The sequence below is a fragment of the Chamaea fasciata genome, unplaced genomic scaffold (assembly GCF_029207755.1).
Source record: "Chamaea fasciata isolate MVZ Bird 193981 ecotype frontalis unplaced genomic scaffold, bChaFas1.0.hap1 SCAF_16, whole genome shotgun sequence".
Taxonomy (NCBI): Eukaryota; Metazoa; Chordata; class Aves; order Passeriformes; family Sylviidae; genus Chamaea; species Chamaea fasciata.
In genome coordinates, this window is record NW_027094101.1 from 5,341,581 (window position 1) to 5,361,761 (window position 20,181).

Sequence of the window (20,181 nt, forward strand, 5' to 3'; positions counted from 1 at the left end):
CCACAAACTCACCATCAGGATGCGTCTGTAGCTGTCTCTGTCGATGCCCCAGAGCTTCAGGTCTGTCTTGGCCTTGACAGTGGCAGCCCGGGGGGTTCCATAGATCAGCGCCAGCTCCCCGAAGCTGCCTCCTTCTCCAATGCTGGTCACCCACTCCCCGTTGACATAAACCTACCACAACACAAGGCAAAAGAAGAAAAAAGCGGTTTGGGGACTTAGTTGGAGTTCTCTCCCAACTGCCAGCTACCTAAAAGGCTGTTAGCAGTTTCCTTTTCTAATTGTCAGTGTGGGGGACACAGAGGGATAACAAGAGCGTGACACTTCCGACAGTTGGTCCCCAAGGAGGGGAACAACCTGCTCTGTGGACAGAATTTCAAGTTGTCTTGCTTCAGCACAATGACTTTATTTACTCTCTGGGTTTTCAGCTCCCATGGTTAGCTGGCATCATGTTTTCCCCCTTGTGTTCAAGGCTCAGGCAGTCAACAAGCAGAACTGTCACAACTTTGGCTTTTTATTAACACTGTCAGACTTGAAAGGAAGGAGGTTTGTTGATATGTGTAATGAGGATTACTGAAATGTGCCATGGCCATGAAATGAAAAACAGTCAAAACAAGGAAATATCTTTTGAAAAGGAACTTTTTTTTTCTTCTCTAAGCCTAGTGCCTCCAAAACCCATTTAAATGTAACTATACAGATCTTATCCCTTCGTGAAGATGACTAAGGGCTTTGGACTTGAGAAACTCTAAGCAGAATTACCCTTTGACATCAGCTCTAGAGAATTCAGGAAGCAGAGTTTGACCCACATCCTATTTAGGTACTATATCCTCTTGGAACATGGTATGGATTGATACCACTATTGCCATATTTTTCCCAGATGATGTTTAATTTGAGAAGAATTCCTCCTCTTGAGTGCTATGTGACATTTTCCCTGCAGGAAGGGGACTTGTGCAGGTGTTTTCTGCTAGGCAGCTTTTTCCTCACTATTTATTCGTGAACAATGCTGCTCATGAGCCATAAGGGTGCATGCAAAGGCTGCTGTGGACTGTGCATTCTGCAGCGTGCTATAAACCACACAATAAACTCTTTCAATTCTGTCCCTGTGCCTGTGAGTTTGGAGGGCAGGAAAGGCTGGGTGCATTTACTCAGGGCAGAATATAGCCCAACCTGTTACAGACAAGTAACAGCAGAGATCAACCAGTATTCATTTCTTTTGCTTGGAAGTTCTGTGAAGAAAAATGATATGAAAAAAAGAGGCAGGTATTCTCATCTTAAGCAGGAAAGTATTGCAGAGGCAAAGACCATAACCTGAGACCAATTAGTAATAAACTAGCAGTTTTTAAAAAAATGCATGAATTAGAGCTGCGCTCAAGCTGGGCATGAGAAAAGATGGTGACCAAAATAAATGAACTGGGGTCAAAACTCAACAACCTGTCAGTATTAATTTTAATTCCATCTTCGTTTTATGATGAAAAAGCTTATTACAAAATACAGCTGGAATCAACCCCAATTTATCTTCACCATATTCAATTAAGATTTGCTCCAGCTCCTACTGATGCCAGTAAAATGCTGGTTCGGTAGGAGATGGATGAGGCCACGAAGCAGTTCAGCTGATCAAGAGACCTCTTGGGTATCAGCTGAAAAGGAGCAGCTGAACTCCAGGCAATGTGGTGGCTCCTGGTGCTCCTGGAACATCTGAGGATCAAGGGGCTTAAAAATAAAGAGTAAAAATAATCCCAAACAGGCAGGTGGTTGCAGACTGCCAAGAAAAAGCTGAAGCCACAAAAGCTAAAGCTTCATTTCATCACCATGACAGAATGAATGTCACCCAGGAGAATATCACATAAGAGAACAGCAACAGCCTTCTCTTTCAAACTTTCACACTCACCGCGGAAAGAAAATCTCACAGAACGTTGAATCTACTTTTGATTCTCCTCATGATAAAAAAATGAAAGAAAAAAAAAAAAAAAGAAGTTTTAAAAAAGCCAGGCAAACCCAAGCAGTTTCCTGGTGAAACAAGCGGGTAATTCTGTGGCTTTTTTTTTTTTTTTTCTGAGACAAGCAGGAGAAATGGATGAATAAAATGAGGATTCTGAAAGGCTTGCACCACAGTGAGAATGTATGAACATTTCTAAACTCTATTAGTTCATTGCAAAATTGCTCAGATGCATATTTAACTGTAGGGATACCCTCCTTCTGCAGGAATTTCACTGGACGGGTTCATGGGGTTTGCTACACTACAGTAATCCATGTGTCCTCAATAAAAAGTCTCAGGGATGGTGGGGAAAAATCTGAACTCCAATGGGTTTTGGATCACATCCTGAATGTCAGCTGACACGGTACCCTTGACTCTTGCAGCACACCAAAAATACATGTGTATGTGTAGAGTACATGCTCTTCTGCTGAACACAGATTTTGTTACTGCAGAAGGGTCTGAATTATAAGCAGGAAAATAAACTTATTCCAACACATATTTTTTAAGCAACATGGTGACATTTCTTGTTAAAGCACTGTGCAGGATGTGACTGCAGCCCAGAGAGGGGAATTATGCTCATAAAACTCAAGACTGAGCAAGTGAAGGACGGACATTTAATGTAGCACAGTCGTTATTTAGAGAGGCTACTACTGAACTGCTCTAAGACTCCTTTAATTTTGCTGTCTTACTTGACAAGACTGTACAAAACATGTTTGACATCTCGCCTTAAACAGTTTATGCAACTGGTCATTCCTCCACCCTAAGGGTGTCAGGTTTAAAGTGCTCTGAGGTGAAACCAAATCACTGATCTGACAGTCTTTGGGTTTAGCACTCACTCCCCCAATAAAATGTCATTTCAAATATCAATCTCTGAAAAAGAAAACAGTTTGAGAATAAGTTGTTTTCTAGAAGCAAAACCACTGGACTTCGTTCTCTGCAAAGTCAACACTCAGCTTCTGTGTTGGTGATGAAGTTAAAGTGCATTGATGGCACACTACAAAGCCATCCCGCCCTTTAACGGAGTTCAGCTCCACTATAAATCCCTTTAAAATAGATTTTTTAAGAAGAAGTGGAATGGAAAGAAGTTCTGTTTGTAAGGTGTGGGAAGCAAAGCTATTTTAGGCTCAGAACAGCTTATGAAAGTCGATTTTATATGGCAGCAGCTCAGATGATCTCCCTATTTATCCTAAAAAAATGCTGGGCTGAGGTTTTGGCTGAGCCAGTTTTAGGCATTTGTGAACTCTCACCGAAGTGGTGAGTACATAAATGAATTATTCCTAATTGCCACTTGACCTGCCAGTCACAGATCCACCATAGCTGGAACCTTCTTTCATGCAGCTGAAGAGGAAAAGTAGAAGTGCAGATGGCCAAATATGACCAAGTCACCAGGACCATCTGCTTTCCACAGAGCAAAAGTACTTTAGATTTCTATTGTTTGTTCATCTAATTTGAACACTGCAATTTCTGGGGGCTCGAGAATCACGAATTTTGGTTCATTTCATTATCTTTCTGGGAGGCAAATGGGCTGTGATATCCATGGGTACTAACTGTGGAAGAAGTTGCAGAGTCACACAACATTCAGTGCCACAGGAATGAATCTGGGCCTCCCTCATCTTCATGTTCTTCCTCTGCAGATGGAGAAAGGAACCTTGCCAGGAGCATTTTACCTTGAAGGCAGGATGTGAACACCTATCTCTGAGCTTCACTGGTGTGAGTTTATCCTTCCTTTAATTTTGTATTGCTGATTTCAAGTTAACTTCTAGCATTGTTTGTGCTGCCGCTTTGTGATCTGTGTGGACAATCTAATTTGTTCAAAGCATGGCAATTCTTATGTCTTAAATCCCCTCCCTTGGATCTGTTTGTAATCATTTGTGCTTTGTGTCTTGTCAAGCCTTAATATTTGTTATCTAAAAATGAAGATGAGTATTTATTCTTGGAAAAATGAACAAGCCTAAGACATGAAGGGTATTTTTATGTGGCTAGTTTTCTCAAAGACAGTGTTTTATTTCTAAGTTTGAATTTGAACACATGAACTTGGAGATTGCCTTAAGAATCCTTATGAAAAACTCCATTAAAATGTTCTGCTTCAAATTTCAAAAGGCAACCTTCCAATTGCAGAAAAATCATTGATGATGGAAGAATTTAAACTAGAAGCAATCTATGGAATCTAACCATTAAATATAAATAGTTTTAAAATCCAAGAGTATTCTCACATAAAACACTCTGTAATTTTCATCATTGTATACACAAATTGGACAGTTTGTATACACAAATAAGGGCTTCAGGAAGATTTGACCTACAATCAAGAGATAATTTTATCTATTGTCCCCAATATTCATGTACAGCTTCATGTAGAGATTTATACAGTTAATACAGAAATTTAAGAAAAAAACACTGAAAAGTTTTCATTTTGATTTTCACCATACTACAGCTTGGCTGCTGTTGTCTTACAAGAAGAAAACCTGAGAATGCCTGTAGAGAAAGTTGCTGTGACATTAAATAGAATAGGAAGTTGCTGGGTCTAAAAAAAAAAAAATACATCTGTTCGAAAAGGGCAGTCGGCGGCGCTTTTTAAAGTAAAAAATGTGAGGTTGTGAGATCAAAATAACAAACAGGAAGTCACTTTATACTTAGAAATATGGATTAGAGATTTTTGCAAGTCATATTTTAGCAGGTACTTTCAACATCTTTACTGGAAACTATAATTTAAGTTCTGCCAGCTCCGTTTTGGCACACGCTCCCATTTGTCTGAGCAGGAAATCTTCCAGTAGATGAGTGACCTCCAAGACTTCAAAGTTTGTGCCATCATCTACCTCGTGTGCACTGTACCCATCTGCAGGGACAGGTCATGAGATAAAATTCCCCTCAACCCTGATGGTTTAAGGAGGAAGACTGTGATTGATAACACAATAATGCCAGCTTTGGTCAAAGTGTACCTGGTTTGTAGGATACAGCAGAAGAGAGGAAAAACCCATGTTTTCCAAGGCCTACCTCTTCCTCATTCTAAAATCCTTCTTTGACATATGAAAATTTGTACCCTTCCCTCGGCCCACGGAAGAAAATGTACAGATATTTTATTCTGTGCTAACAGGGCTTGTTTATACTCTAAGAAAATGTAAGAGTTGAGAATGAAGTGCTATTATATTTAAAAAAAAAAATATTTTATGGGCCTTCTAATTTGACTCAGATTATTTTGTAAGGGAAAATTTTAGAAAGTTCTTACTTAGTCTTTGGGGTGCCTGAGCCAAAACTCGAACAGAAATTACTTTTACATGCTGCAGCTTTTTAAAGCTCAAAACACTACACACTGATGTTGTTATTCTCACTTTGTTGGTGGTTTCTGTTTGGTTTTGGTTGCTTGGTTGATAGATTTTATTGGGGTTTTTTAGGAGGTTGGTTTTTTTTTGTTTGTTTGTTTTGTTTGTTTGGGGTTTTTTTGTTTTGTTTTGTTTTGTCATTACTTTCTTCCAGGGGTAGGGATTTCGTGATGACACTTGTGACTACCTTTTGGTCCATGCATGGAAAAATCTGGGTGCTTATCAGTCATGATGACCCCAGAAGTAAATTGCTCCTTGAATCCACCACTCCTGGTATTCCTGCCACTCCCAAGCAGATCAGGGAAAGGCAGCAGAGACCCTGGCCAGGGGTTAAAGCCTCTGTGCACGTGCCAACACCAGCTGAACCAGGCAGAAAATGGCTCGAGGCTCGAAGTCTCGGGGTCAATTGTCTCCACTCCAAGTCACTTTTTTTTTTTTTTTCTTGGAGAAGCATGGAAGCATGCCAGAGAAGTATCTGGCAAGGCTTAAATGAACAGCAGCTCGCTTACTAGAGGCCTGGGCTTTCCTCAGACAGCAAGGATTCCAGCAGTTCTGCCCAGAAAGTGACAGAACTCTTCTGGGGAGCACCACATACAGGGTGATGGTGCACGCCCAGGGGCTCAGGAAGCTGCTGCCTCCACAGGAGCAACTCACCCTGCACTGGTGCCCTGGTACAGGCTTTGCTGTGAGGGGAAAGCTGGGATCACCTCCCTGCAGCTTCCCAGTTAATGCAGGAACTGCCAGCGTGCAGCTCCTGCCATGCCTTGCACAGCACCTTGCACTGGAATTCAGGGGGTGTTTTGGCTGGAATTTTAGGAAAAGCTTAGGGAGGAGAAAGAACCCAGCTGAGCAGAGGGGGAGAGCAGTGGAAAGGTGCATCAGGAGGCACCTTGGGGAGTGCTGAGGTGGGGCAGTGTGAGAGCTGGTCACAGCAGAGTTTGGCCAGACACGGATGGTCAGAAGCTGTGCCGGTCTCTGGACGAGCACAGTCCAGGTTGCATTTTTAAGTCTTGTTGGGAAGTATTTGTCCCACAGGTGATGTCTGTGCATGTCTCTGCTGTCAGGGTGACATTGTGGTGGACCTGTCCATTCTAATCTGTCCTAGCAGCTATAGGCTGACTTGAGGGGAGTAGGGAATGATAATGCTCGTGAAATCAAAGTTGCACTCTGCTCAATGAAACCCTACTTTGTCACTGTTTCTAAGAGCAATATGTGCCTTTAGAATATTAACTCTTTTATAATTAATTGCAAGGGTTTTGCAAACTGTTTTCTGATGCCATTCAGTCCCTCACTACCCCTGAGCTGAACGCTGAAGAAAGCTTTCCTAAAGGTGTTGAGAGAGGACAAATTATTTTTAAAGAGGATTAATCTATAACTTCAACATGTGCATTTGCGTGCTTGCGGGTCTGATTCAAAGCCAGTGAACTCATTTAGCTCCCTATCGGTCCCAAGCCAATTATTTTAAAACTAAATTTTAACACTGTTCTATAAATATTGCCCTTTTATTTTTCTGGCCCTGTGGATGTGGCAGTGTTTGCTGTGGAGAGGGCTGTCTGATAGGAACAGTGAGTCAGACGGATTTCCTGAGGAGCAACTTCCAGAGGCAGAGGCAGCATGTGAGGTTTCCCAATTCCCAACAATACCAATTAGATGGTCTCCTGACACAAACAGACCGCTAAAAGAAAATAACTTTCACTGAAATAACTCTGTGCCTCCTGCCTGGATTTAAAATAAATCACCTTCTTCTTTAAATATGCCAAACCAAACTCATGTGGGCATCTGAAGAGCAAAGCTGCTAATGAGCAAGTCTGTCCTACCCAGCTACTGTGGGTACATAAGATGTGTGTAGGAACTTGCAGCTGAACTGCAAAAGGGTGAATTTCATACAGGGGAGGAATGATAGGAGGTGAGCAATTCATGATTTGAAAGGCAGGATCAGAAAGAAGTTTCTTTTCAAAGACTTGCTGATAAAACCACTGCATACTCCTGTAAACATTTTGTGGTCTAACAGATCACTTTACACTTATAATAATCCTTGGTTTATTAATATGCTGCATTGTTCTTATATTTGGACCTAATTTTAAAAGCAAATTAAGGTTTCTAAGATGAAACTCACTGCCCGAGGCTGTATCTCAATTTCTGGAAAAAAAAAAAAACAACAAACCAAACCAAACAAAACAAAAACAAACAACGCAAGAGCTAAGCTAACTGTTTAAAGAAAATATTTTCTTTATGGTTGATCTGAACCCTCAGGTGCATTCCAGCATGATGGCCTGCTCTGCCAAAGGCTGCACACCTCCAGGTGTGGTTAGGGCTCTGAAGATAATGTCATTTGCTTGGTTTTGATACCATTTTCCTGCTTGGAATGGACAAATAAGCTAGGATGTAACACATGCCAAATTTAAAATTATGAACAAATAACACAACAAAAGCAAAGTAATGAAACCAATCCTGTGAAATCTAGTTCAAGAAGAAAGGAGACAGACCCACAGCACATGGCTGGCTCAAGCTCTCTGCCAAAGCACACGGTTTTATTCTGTAGCTTCAAAATAAATATTATACTGCAAGAGCATACTTACATCCACCTCGCCTTGGTCAATCACATAGAAGTTGTCTCCCTCATCACCTGGAAGCAAAATACAAAAGGTGATTGTTTCCTGAAGGTCTGCCAAGCTATCCAATAACTTCCTGCCCCCGTATTTAATCCTGTACATATTTGCACAGGTTTGTACACCAGATTACTTACAGAGAGATTAATTTTCTGAAACATCCTTGCTTATTTGCCTTCGTAAATCAAAGTATCGCTATGATTTCCTGCTATTAATACCTTTCAATTGCACTAATTTATCTCTTTTGATTGATTCAATACTTCATTCAGGGTAAACACTCAAGAGGTTTTAATATAGCCTGAGGGTAATGAAGTCCTCCACAACGTGCTGCAGGCATGCAGGTAAGTTGCCAAGTGCGATAACTCTGATACAGCACAATGAGGTGTTGAATATTCCCAACAACCATAAAAATATTTTCCATCTCTAATTACTCTCAGCTTGCCTGTGCCACCCTTATGCATCCTGAGCTGGAGTTTACTTCCTGACTGTCTTCAGTTAAGGAATGAGCCATTTTAATTTGAAGTGCTGTTTATCTATGTAGCACTTTGAAACCCCAGAGATCCACCAGAGTGGGGCTCTCTGCATGTGCAGCAAGAGACCTGCATCCATTAACTTATCATATAGCTGCACACTTGGAGGCCTTTGGAATATGGTTATTCTTCCTACTAAGCAAAGAGGGTGAAGTCTCAAATGGAGAGATGTGAATTATAGGGTCCTAGCAAACACTCAGGAGAAAAAATGACAGGAAGAATTACCCTGTTGTATGACTGTTTCTCCTGCGATGTGTGTGACAGGGAACATGGCATCAAATATGTCACTGGAAAAAAAAAAAAAAGAAACACTTATTAACAGATCAGACCTATTCCTTATCTAGCCAATAGACCTACCTTCATTGTTTATTTAGCCTTTGTTAACAGACTTTGCAGAAAAAGGAAAGGAAAACATTAGCTGTAACTGGAAAGTGAACCCCGGCTCGGCAAGAAATCAAAATAACTTGTTAGGCACAAGCTGTGGTTTAAAACTGAGACCATGACTTGGTGTGTGCTGTTTTGAAAGAACTCCTGAATTATATGGAGAACGACACCTCTTACAGCAGTGCACAAACTGGCCAGCCTGAGTCCTGTGTTGTCTAAACAGAGAGACTTCAGGTTTTCAGCTGTGATGGCTTTGTGGCCCAGCAGTGACTGCCAGATGCCCAAACGGGAGCTCTCCTCTTCTGAACATCTGGCCTTGCATTTACAAGCAAAACCTGTTCCACAGTAACAGAGCACATTTGGAAAGGTAGTTGGCTCTAAATTAATGTAGCATAAGAGCTGGCAGGAGATTGCACTCACAGTGCAGAAGAGGCCAAACTCTGAAAATCTCGGCGAGTTACTCGCGGGGAGGGAATCCAAGCGATGCTACAGAAAGAGGGGAGCTGCAGAAGAGCCTGGTGCTCGTTAATCACAGCTGAATTACACACCTTTCCACATCTCCAGCTCGCTGTCACATCGCCTTAAAAGGCCAGGCAGAGCAGTGGGGATGGGAACACACCCTGCACCAACACTTCGGGCAACATGCCCAAAGCCAGTCCTTTGTTTATTGAGGGAGACAGCAGGCTCTGTGGAGCCAGGGCTTCCTTTCCCCACATCAGATTTTGGGGAACTTATTTTCAGCAGCATGAACCTCATCGAGACGGGCGCTCCCCACCTCTCTTCCCCTTCCTATGCATCAGCCTCAAGGGCTAAAGGAAATAGCTCCCCAACAAAAAACAAAAGGCAGCAAGAGGGGATTGTTAACCACTCTCTTCCCTGGTCTGGCCTCCAATGGTCCATCCAGGGACCACTGACGACAGTGGTGGGATGAAAGACTTCAGTCTGGAGTGGAGAAAGGACCTCACACACACAGCTACACAAACAGGTTAGAAACAACCTAAAATCTTCATCAAAATAGGCAGAAGATCAGCCACCAAATCCATGAAACCTATGCTACATTTCAATGCCTTATATGGAAAATGCATATTGTAAAATCCCATTATTAGCTTATTTCCTGTTCAACTGTTCCAGACTTTATTCAGGCTCAGTTCTAGGAAATGTTTCACTCCTAAGTTCAAATTGCTCATGTCTTTCCTCTTCATCAGTCTGAATGTTTTTGCTCAGGATCACAGCTCTGCGTCAGCACCACTTGTAGGAGAACTGGGAGATTTCAAACCAGGCACCTCCCGCAGCACCTGCAAGGGATGCTCAGCCCATGGCCTATATATAACAAAATGATATATTTTACTCCACTTGTTTTCATCAGGCCCACTCCTGCTATTCCTACTCACATTCAGGAAACACCTCCACCATGGATACAAAGCCTGCTCCGAGGCATCCAGGAAAAACCTCTTCCTTGCCACATTCTGAGCCCCAATGCAAAGTCCTACAACAAATTATTTTGAAAAGTCTATGGACCTTATTCCTAAATCCATTAAGCTCATTTTTGTGATCTTACATAGGTTCAGCATTCTTCCACTTCAAGGGATTTCTCTGCTGGCAGAAACCATCTGCCTGGTACAGACAGATCCCTGGAGCTGGTCCCTGTGCTCCAGCTGGAACTGGGAGCTGAGGCTCCAGGGGATGGGGAAAGTGCCACACTGGTGGGTGCCAAACTGGAACAGACACCAAGGGACTTTGTGTCCGTGAGGGAAGTCCAGTTGTTCCTCAGCAGCTCGGGGACTGGGAATTCAGTGGGACAGAGGCTCATTTGCCTCCCTCTGGTTTCACCTTGGCTGTGCCAGGGCTCCTCACCAAGCTCTGAGAATAGTTCTGCAGCCTGCAGAACATTTTCTGAGGAAAAGGCTCTCTGTGAGGCAGAAAGTCTTCAATGTGATGCATCCAAAAATAGGTACAACACGGTGAATATCAATAACCAAACCAAAATGTGCTGTTTGAGCAAACTTGGAAAGTTTTCCTTTTTTTTTAAATAGAAATACAGAGGAAATAACTACCCACAGTTTCACCCTTTCATCTTTGTTTTAATCCTCTATTTTATTTATAACCTAACAATTGACTGCACAAACAGTGCCCAATAAATTATGTATAGCACTGCACCCTTCTCCAAAATGTTTCCCATCTTATTTCTACATCACCTTTTAGTTCTATCAAAAAAAAAAATCCTCTTTAAAACTCACAGACTAAAACTTTCAGCTGCCATTGTAATGAACCCAAAGCCTACTAGCAGCAACAGCAGATTTACCCCAAAACTTTGCTGTGTAGCAGAATATCAGTGTAAATATTCTAGTACCCCATATATGATGGGGTGAAATCTTAATCTTATTTCAGTGAAGTCTTAATCTTATTAGACCAAGACTTGGATTTTTAAAGAGACCTTTGAAGGATATGTCATGAAAAATAATTCTGAAGTACATATGAACACAGAAACACACAAGGCACCCAAAGTTATGCTGATGTTGATTTACAGCTCCAAAGCTCCAAAGTGAAACCAGGGCATGTCTTTGATACAAATGTAAGCAACCAATAATATCCCGACTGTCAGTGAAAACACACCACCATGTTCCTTTTCTGCTGGAGAATTACTGCTCTTAATTGATATGGTTAGGCCAAGATCTCTCACAGTGATTAATGAGTTGAAGTGTTTCTGATTTTGGATGCTCAATTTGAGATACATTAAACATCCTCAGATCTCCAATGATATGGATCAGCAGGCAGCCTCAAAGTTTCCCAGCCTACAAGGCGGCCAAGAACTGAGCCTTTCAGAATGGCACCAAAGAAAACCACCCTTCTGGAAATTATCGCCTCCTAAAGTACCAAATGCTTAAGATCCCTATAGGAAATCTGCCTTTTGATTCAGTTCAGATGAAGTGTAGAATGGGTTTGGAAATTTTTATTCCCTCTATCTTCACTGCCTGAAATAAACACAAAAATGTCACAAGGCTCAAAATACCAAAAATACTTCAAAATTTTGAAGTATTTGTTCCTGAACCAAGCCAAAATCTGGAACTGCAAAAAAACCAGACCTATATTCCATCCCCCCAATAAAGGTCTGATGCTGGCATATTCAGTTCAAACCATGTGTTCCTGGGCCTGTACTATGTAGAGAAAACAAGCTTTAAATACTGAATAAGTTGAGTAAGTGGTGCTTGCTAAAGGCATAAACAATACAGCCAAGGCCAAAAATATGGTCTGTTGTTTTTCCCTGTACCACGCACTTGTTTATAAGACATCCAAAATCATTCTCTGGCCATTACAGCAAAAAAACAGCCCTTACAAACACAGTGCTGCAACCACGCAGAGACTGGAACTACAGCTCTGCAAAAGTAGGTGTATTTCTAGTGTTTGAAGGGTTTTTTTAAATAATTAGGGCCAAACACATGCAAACACATTCCTAACAACCACATTTTTTTTTTCAGAGCACAAGCAAGTTTAATTCTAGCACAAACAGAAAGCCAGAAAATCAGTAGTTAAGTCTTCAAACGTTGAGCTACCATGATTTCATCTTCTGTCTGAGCTGCAGCACCAAGAACACAGCAGCCTCTGTCTCCTGCCCCTGCACTGTTGACACCGACCGTGCTCGCAATGCTGTGTGCTCAACTGATATGGAAATGGTTTGATTTTTTGCCAGGATTTTTATGATTGTGCTGTAAATGAGAACTGCTCAGAGGGATTTCTTTATTTTGTTGACCATGTATCATTTGCCTTCTTTCCAGATGACTTATTCAGGTGACGGATGAAGAAAATAGGGCACCAGTTCTGATATTTAAGCTGTTGTTTCACAACCCAGAGAGCTGCGCTGCACCCAGCATGTCCCAGGCTCAGCATCAGCACTTGGAGGGCCCTTTTTCACCCTCTTTTTGCGATTTTTTTGAAACTTTCCCCACCTCCTCCCAGAGGATCTGTATCTGGTTGCTCGTGGCTCTTGGGAGCCAGGCATTGGTTCCAATCAGAAGATATCAGGGGCAATTTTTAGGCTTGGAAGTGTAGCTGCAGGTGGGACCGTGTGTTCCCAAATATCCATGTTTAGATCCAAAGGGGGACACTAGCAGGACACCACTAAGATTTTCCAGGGGCATTTCTGCACCTTTGCAACCTTTTGCTACTATCACTCCAAAACAAATCACAAGAAAAGATTGTGAGCAGCAGAGAACATACAGGAAGCAGTGAACTAACCCAGCAAAGTGAAACCAAGAAATGCGTTTAGACATGAAATCTCTATCTACTCAATCAAAAAATACCAGCTGTCTGCTTAGGGAATATCAAAATTTAGAAGACTTTTTTTTTTTAAAAGGTCAAACATATCAAAGGCTCGCAGCAAGTTTTAACACATAAAGTGTCTTCCATGAGTGTACATGGAATTGCAAACAACTGCAATCAGATCTGGAATCACAGAGGCTGATCCTCTGCTGTCTGGCATCTCTGATGACTCCTGGCCACCTGGCCAGGTTGAGCCAATTCCCTTCTGGTGCCAAGAAGGCAAACTGCACTCAGACCAATGAGACTGTAGCTATTTAGACCAGAAAAGTCTCTATCACGATGATTGCAGAATAAATATAATGAAACACTTTGCTGGTTTAATTCAGTAGCATTTTATGGACCCCATTTGCCAAGAAGCAAATGCCTGTGCTAAGAGGAAGCCAGTGGAGAAGGCAGGGCCAAGGGGTTCTCTTTCTCATGAGAAAAAGTGAGTGATAAAAATAAATCATCTCATCTGCTTTTACACCGAGGCCTCTTGGAGCCGACGTAGAATAGGAGATAGAAAAAAAAATGATGTGCACTGTGGGTAATATAGCACTGGCAATAGGCAACTGAGAAGAAGCTTGTTAAAACAAAACGAGAGAAAGAGAATTCCAAGCACTTTCAGAACCAGACCATGGCAATGGCCAAAATAGGGAAACTATGTAAGACAATTTATCAGTTTCACAATCAGATTTCTTTCCAGCCCTTGCTGTGCTGAATGCATTGCAGGGAAGGAAAAATGGAAGAGACAAAATGTATACGCGTTAGGCAAAAATGGAAAATCCTCACTGTACCTGCAGGTTATAATTTGTCAAGAGTTCAATCAGAACAATTTAATTGTGCAGGCAGCCTCAGAAAGCCTTCAATGTTTGTGCTATGCAGTTTTTCCTTCTTTTGCTATCTCTCTGGCAAAACAAAGCCAGCCCTGTGTTGTTGAGGACAGCTTTAAAAGATATGGAGCTGTTCTGGCATAATTCAACAAAAGACACGCAACATTTTCTCGGAATGAGGCTGCCCTAGCAGCAAGATTCAAGTATTTTAAACTTTTCCTACTTGCATACCTTTAAAGTTTAGTAAACAGAGTTAATCGTAACTCCACCTCCCTTTAGCTGTAGCTTTGGGTTCTATCAGGGATGGGGGGGTAGGAGGTGGGGGTGTATGGGGTTTTCTTATGTACTTCTGAGATTTTCTTCTGATTCATTTCCTGAAAAGACAACATCTTTCTAGCAATTGTTCTAACAACAGGTCCTCCTGCTCTGCAAGGATGAAGAGCACAAAATTTAAACCAGACTGGCTTCAATAAACATCTGTATAGTGAGGGAATAAACACAGTACTTTACCACTGAATAAATTGCAAGGGTCTCTGCTATGTGTAAGTACAAGGCTCCAACCCATACTCCTTGTTCCTAGGAATGCTGCAAGTCCTTGCTAATGTACAATACTGGAACCACTAGGAATCATTACTATGATTTACTGACTACTGAGAATAAAAGCATTGCAACCAGGTAAAAGAAAAAAAAATCTTTTTTAGAAGTATTTAAAATTAACAGCCCCGAGGTTACAATTGCTATAATCAAATATGTGGTGTGGCAGGCATGTGCCTAAGAGAGAGTCAGTCCTGAAGCCGTAACAAAAACATTACCCATCTGCTTCTGTTAATTTCTTTCCCTGTTAGGGCAGCAACAAATTAATTATTGCAGCATCCAAAGTTATTAACAATTTAGAATATTTAATTATTTCATCATAATGGCTGATGATTAGTTATTATTACAATTAAGACATGCATTGATTTTACCATAATGATCATATAAACTGGACATGAGAGGACATTGTGAATAGAAGGTTAACACTAAAGTCCATGTCTAATTCCATAACATTTATTAAGTCACAGGTCCACATAACTAACAGACACATGAAATAGAAAAAAAAAATTATCATCTTCTATTTCTGTGAAGTATTTCCATTTTTACTGTTTTATGAAGTCCCTTTATAGGTTCATCAATTATTGTGCCCAATGAACAGAGTACAGCTTTATGGGCAGAGCATCAATTCATTTTACAGGCTCTGTACATCTACGTGCCAATGGGTCACATCATCTTCCACATGTTAACAGCAGCTTCCAGAGAGAGTTTCTGCAGGGATCCTCATACGGAAAGCTGTCTATGTCTGCCATAAGAGGTGCAGCGGCTACTGCAGTAAGAGGTAAAAAAGGGGACAAACAATGTGGCTCAAGGACAGGGCCCAATCCCACACCCTGCTTTGGATTTTTTTCCTCTCACCCATCCCTCAGAAGCGTCACTTCATTGAAGCCATGCTGCCAAGCCTTGCTTGTACCATACTTGTCCAAGAGGCAGGGCTTGGTGGAAATATAACTCAGGTCCACTTCTTGCTCTCCCCTCCACCTAACCCTTCCCAAAGCTGAGGGAAGAGCCATGGTTCCTTCAGCTAGCCCCAGTTCCAGGTCTGTCAGCACTTGCCCGAGATGCCCTGTGGCAGGGCAGGCACTGGGTGCTGGGAGGCAGAGGAGGAACATTGCACAGTGTGGATGTTCAGCCCCAGCCCAAAGCCAGGACAGGCACAGGACACCCCGTGGGGCAGCCCCAGGTCCCCAGAGCCTGGGTGCTGGGAGGCAGAGAAGGAACATTGCACAGTGTGGATGTTCAGCCCCAGCCCAAAGCCAGGACAGGCACAAGACACCCCGTGGGGCAGCCCCAGCTCCCCACAGTCTTCCACAGTAGCCCAGTTCCATAGGTTTCAATAACCTGCAGCTCAAGAACAACTGCAGGCTGGGCTGTATCTCCAGAACTACAGCCAGCAGGTTGAAGGAATTATCTCCCTCTGTTCAGCCCCTCCTGGACAGTTGAAGTTTTGGACTGCCCCACACCAGAAAGACATTGATATACTGGAGCAAGCCCACAGTGGCCATCAAAATGGTCCAGGGCCTGGAGCATAGGGCAGATAAAGAGACGGGGAGAACTGTGTTTGGTCTCTTCTGAAAACAAGATCAGGGAGCTCTCATTGCTGTTGAGACAACAGCGACAACTGGGAACAGAGGGAATTACCACCTGATGGAGAGGGGGAAAAAAAATCCCGGTGAGGGTGGTCAGACCCTGCAGAGGGGCCCAGGGAAGGGGATCCTTTCCAGGCTGGGCAGAGCTGTGGGTGAGAGCAGCCGGCTCTGTGCAGCCTGGCTTGGAGCAGGAACTGGGAGCAGGGATGTGTGGAAGCTCCATCCACCTGCCGGGCTTGGCACAGAGCTGCTCCCGGTGGGAGGGATGAGGACCGGGATGAGGAGCTGCTCCCGGTGGGAGGGATGAGGACCGGGATGAGGAGCTGCTTCCCACGGGAGGGATGAGGACCGGGATGAGGAGCCGCTCCCGGTGGGAGGGATGAGGACCGGGATGAGGAGCCGCTCCCGGTGGGAGGGATGAGGACCGGGATGAGGAGCCGCTCCCGGCGGGAGGGATGAGGACCGGGATGAGGAGCCGCTCCCGGCAGGAGGGATGAGGACCGGGATGAGGAGCCGCTCCCGGTGGGAGGGATGAGGACCGGGATGAGGAGCTGCTCCCGGTGGGAGGGATGAGGACCGGGATGAGGAGCCGCTCCCGGTGGGAGGGATGAGGACCGGGATGAGGAGCTGCTTCCCACGGGAGGGATGAGGACCGGGATGAGGAGCCGCTCCCGGTGGGAGGGATGAGGACCGGGATGAGGAGCCGCTCCCGGCGGGAGGGATGAGGTGGGCCCAGGCCCGGCCGCAGACACGGGGGAGGCAGGGGAGCCTGAGTCAGAGGCCAGCTGGAGCAAATCCCATGCATAATGCACGGAAAATATGCTCTCTGTGCACTGGTGGAGGGATATCTGCCCTCCTGCGTGAATAATTGCAGAGAGGCTGGGTCCCAGCTTCCCATCACCAGCACCACTGCTCACCAACAAAGTCTGCGCATACCAGGAGGCCTTGAGGAGGAACTGGGCAACATGATTTTTCTTGGGAAAAGAAAAAAAAAACAGTTTGCTGAAACAGAATATTTCTGTTGAAAATGGCTGATGTCATTTCCCCATTAAAACGTTTAAAAAGTTTTGAAACTGTCTAATTGTCCCACTGTGATAACTTCAGAGGATCTACTTTTCACAATGAAATAACTTCAAAATAACATTTCTGAGTGAAAAGCTAAAATCAAAAGAAGGCATTGTTGAAAATGCTATTTCAGTTGAACATAATCACATTTGTTCTCTTGCTTTCTGTGTGTGAGCATTGTCAAGATTTTCATCTTGGAACTAGGATTCAAGACGAGGGACAAATTTAAATGCCAAAAGAAAAACAAACAAGCAAAAACCAAAGTCCAGAGGAGCTTGGGTCAATAAAATACACTTTCTAGTTGATAAAATGTACAGATATATATACACAGGTGTAGAGAAACACAAATACTAAACGGCACAGGCCTCTTTGTGGTTTAGTAGGTACAGTACAATGCTTAGGAACTCTTGCCTTAGCCTGCAGGTACTGGATCTCACGCAAAGACAGAAACATTTATGGAGATTATACACTGTAAAAACACAGCATTGCTGCAAGCACACTCTGCTGAAACTTAAATTTGAGAAGTCCCCAAAAGCATCATTGTTTGAAGCAGAAAAGGGCGCTGTAATGAAGTCAGAGGTGTTAGTTGTATGTATGGGCATCATAAAAGTGATCCAGGGAAAGGCTCAGCACAACAAACCATGAACTTCAGATCATGTGGGCCAAATTCATGCCTGGTGTCACTAAAATGAGATTGGTGTATTTGAGCTGACTAAACACAAGAATGGCTCTTTAAGACCCACATGAGTTTATGATTTTTCATTTTCCCCACAATTAATTACTTTCTCACAATTCTGGAAAAGCAATGGAGGATACCATGCTGAAAATTTAAGTATTTTAACTTAATATATGAACCAATAGGTGTTTTAACTTACTAACAGAAAGAAAATTGCTGCTGGTTGGACTGAAACACACCATCACCAGAATAATCATCCTCCCCAAAACAAGGCTCTGTTGTTGCTAATATGAATCAAATTCCACCAGTGATAAAGGGCGACCACAACCAAGTCCCCATATTTGAACAATTTATTTCCTTATGGTACTTTTACCTTCACTCTTTAATTTCAAGCTCCCTCTTCTGGACTATCCCAATGAAGCTGGAGAGTCACTGTGCACTCCTGATCCTTACTTCAGGAACCACGTAAAACAGCTGAGGGAGCCCTTGGCACTGACAGAGGTGATCACTGTGGCCCAATCTCATGGTTACTGAAGTGATCTGAAATGATCTGAAGTGATCTGAAAATGCAACAGAGATTTCAAGAGCTGCCAGAGGGCTGCAATTGGAAATGCACCATTATGTGACCTCTTGGAGTAGGTGATGGTGGAGATGTCCCTCAACACAGGTACACAGAACATGTATCCCTGAGGATATCCCTGTACAGGCATATAGGACATTATTTTCAATAAGAAACTATAACAAATGGTATTTCACATGTGCATTAGTAACTATAAACAAAACCATATTCTGCACATTACCTTAGAGTTCACATTCTGCAGTGAAGAGGAACGAGGAACATCTTCCCCCCAACAGTAATAGCTGGTTTTGTTTTGCCATAAATACTGAGGACATTCTTTCATGAAAATGAAGTTTATATATATATATTTGTATGTATATAAATGTATATATATGTATATGTATATATGTATATATGTTTGTATATATATGTGTGTGTATATATACAGACATTTTCTTGAATTCCTATGATTAGAAAATTGTTGTCAGAGAAAGTTTTATTCAAATAATTTACCCAATATTCCTATTCAGAGCATGGTTACACACAAACTGTTGTGGTTGTGGAATTTGGACATGAACATGATATTAACCTATTTACTTTTTTTTTCTCCATTCTGTGAAGGAATCACTTTTAACAGTTTTCTGTAAATACAGGAAAATTAAATTGCATTTGATAATTACAATTGCTCCTTCAAATCATATACTTACTGCTCCTACACACTGTTTTGATGACTATAGCTTGTGCACCTTGAGTGCCTCAAGACAGCACCTCTGCCTGGCAACTGTATCAGCACAAAAATAGATAAGAACTATTAGGTATTAGGCTAAAATCTTCATACTTCCATGCCTGGTGGTCACTGCCCTTAACATAAAAATCAGAATACTGCAAGGATGTTAAGGATGTTAAAGATGTTGAAGAATAACACAGTGCTAAAGAAGATGCTCAGTGTAAATGCAGTGTGAGGGGGGTTGTTCATGTCCAATAATTTGGCACATCAGGAAATTCCTTGGCTAATTCTGATGGTATCAATACGTGGGGCCACTGGAATAGCTGGGGAGCAGGGAGAGAGCAGAGCCAAGGTCTGCAGAGTTGCAGCTCTGAGTGCCTGAGCAGTGCCTGCTGCGAGTCAGGAACGTGTGCTGCAGCTAATCACAGAGTGTTTGACACGCGTCTCCCCGGGCTGACAAGCTCAGAGAACACGGCTGCAGCCATCTCCCACATCTTGCTTAATTAATTTCCATCCCTGTTGTGTGCTCCCACACCTGCAGATATCAAACAGCTGCCTAGAATAAAAACACTTTAACCTGTGTTAGCGGATAGGATTCAATTTAGTTTATAATTGGACCGGTAAATGAAATCATTATAAAATAGCTGATAAAGGTTCTCTGGAATGAGTCAGAATGGTTTTTTAAAAGTGTGTAAATCTAGTGTTAAGGAGCTGATGAATAAAATTCACATCTAACGCAAAACCACATGTCCACAAGCACTTGCTTTTCTATTTGCATATCTATTATAGCTTACAGACATGTGCAAACTCATACACCCACACATTTTCCTTATGTTTTCCTTAAGTTCATCATTACTCCCCTTCATCTCTGATTCACAGCATTTCTGAGATAGAATCTTCTACAATAAAACGAAGTGGAGATAAAATTTCCCCAGACAACAAATGCTTCTTTTGTAGGAGTTCTTAGTGAACTGTCGCAATTAAGCAGTTTCATTTTTTACAGCTCCACTATAATTCAAAGAAGGAGAAAATA

General features: G+C 42.5%; 1 protein-coding gene across 2 annotated transcripts in view; it reads right to left on the bottom strand.

The window, feature by feature from the left end:
* The window catches only part of PRKAR1B (protein kinase cAMP-dependent type I regulatory subunit beta), a 92,739-nt gene that overhangs the window by 31,985 nt on the left and 40,573 nt on the right, over nucleotides 1-20,181 (bottom strand). For both annotated transcript variants that reach the window (XM_066198018.1, XM_066198017.1), the window contains exons 5-7: nucleotides 8,654-8,715; nucleotides 7,869-7,915; nucleotides 13-171 (exon numbers count right to left, since the gene is read on the bottom strand). In XM_066198018.1, coding sequence (XP_066054115.1) covers nucleotides 13-171; nucleotides 7,869-7,915; nucleotides 8,654-8,715 — 268 coding nt within the window. The remainder of the gene's footprint in view (nucleotides 1-12; nucleotides 172-7,868; nucleotides 7,916-8,653; nucleotides 8,716-20,181) is intronic.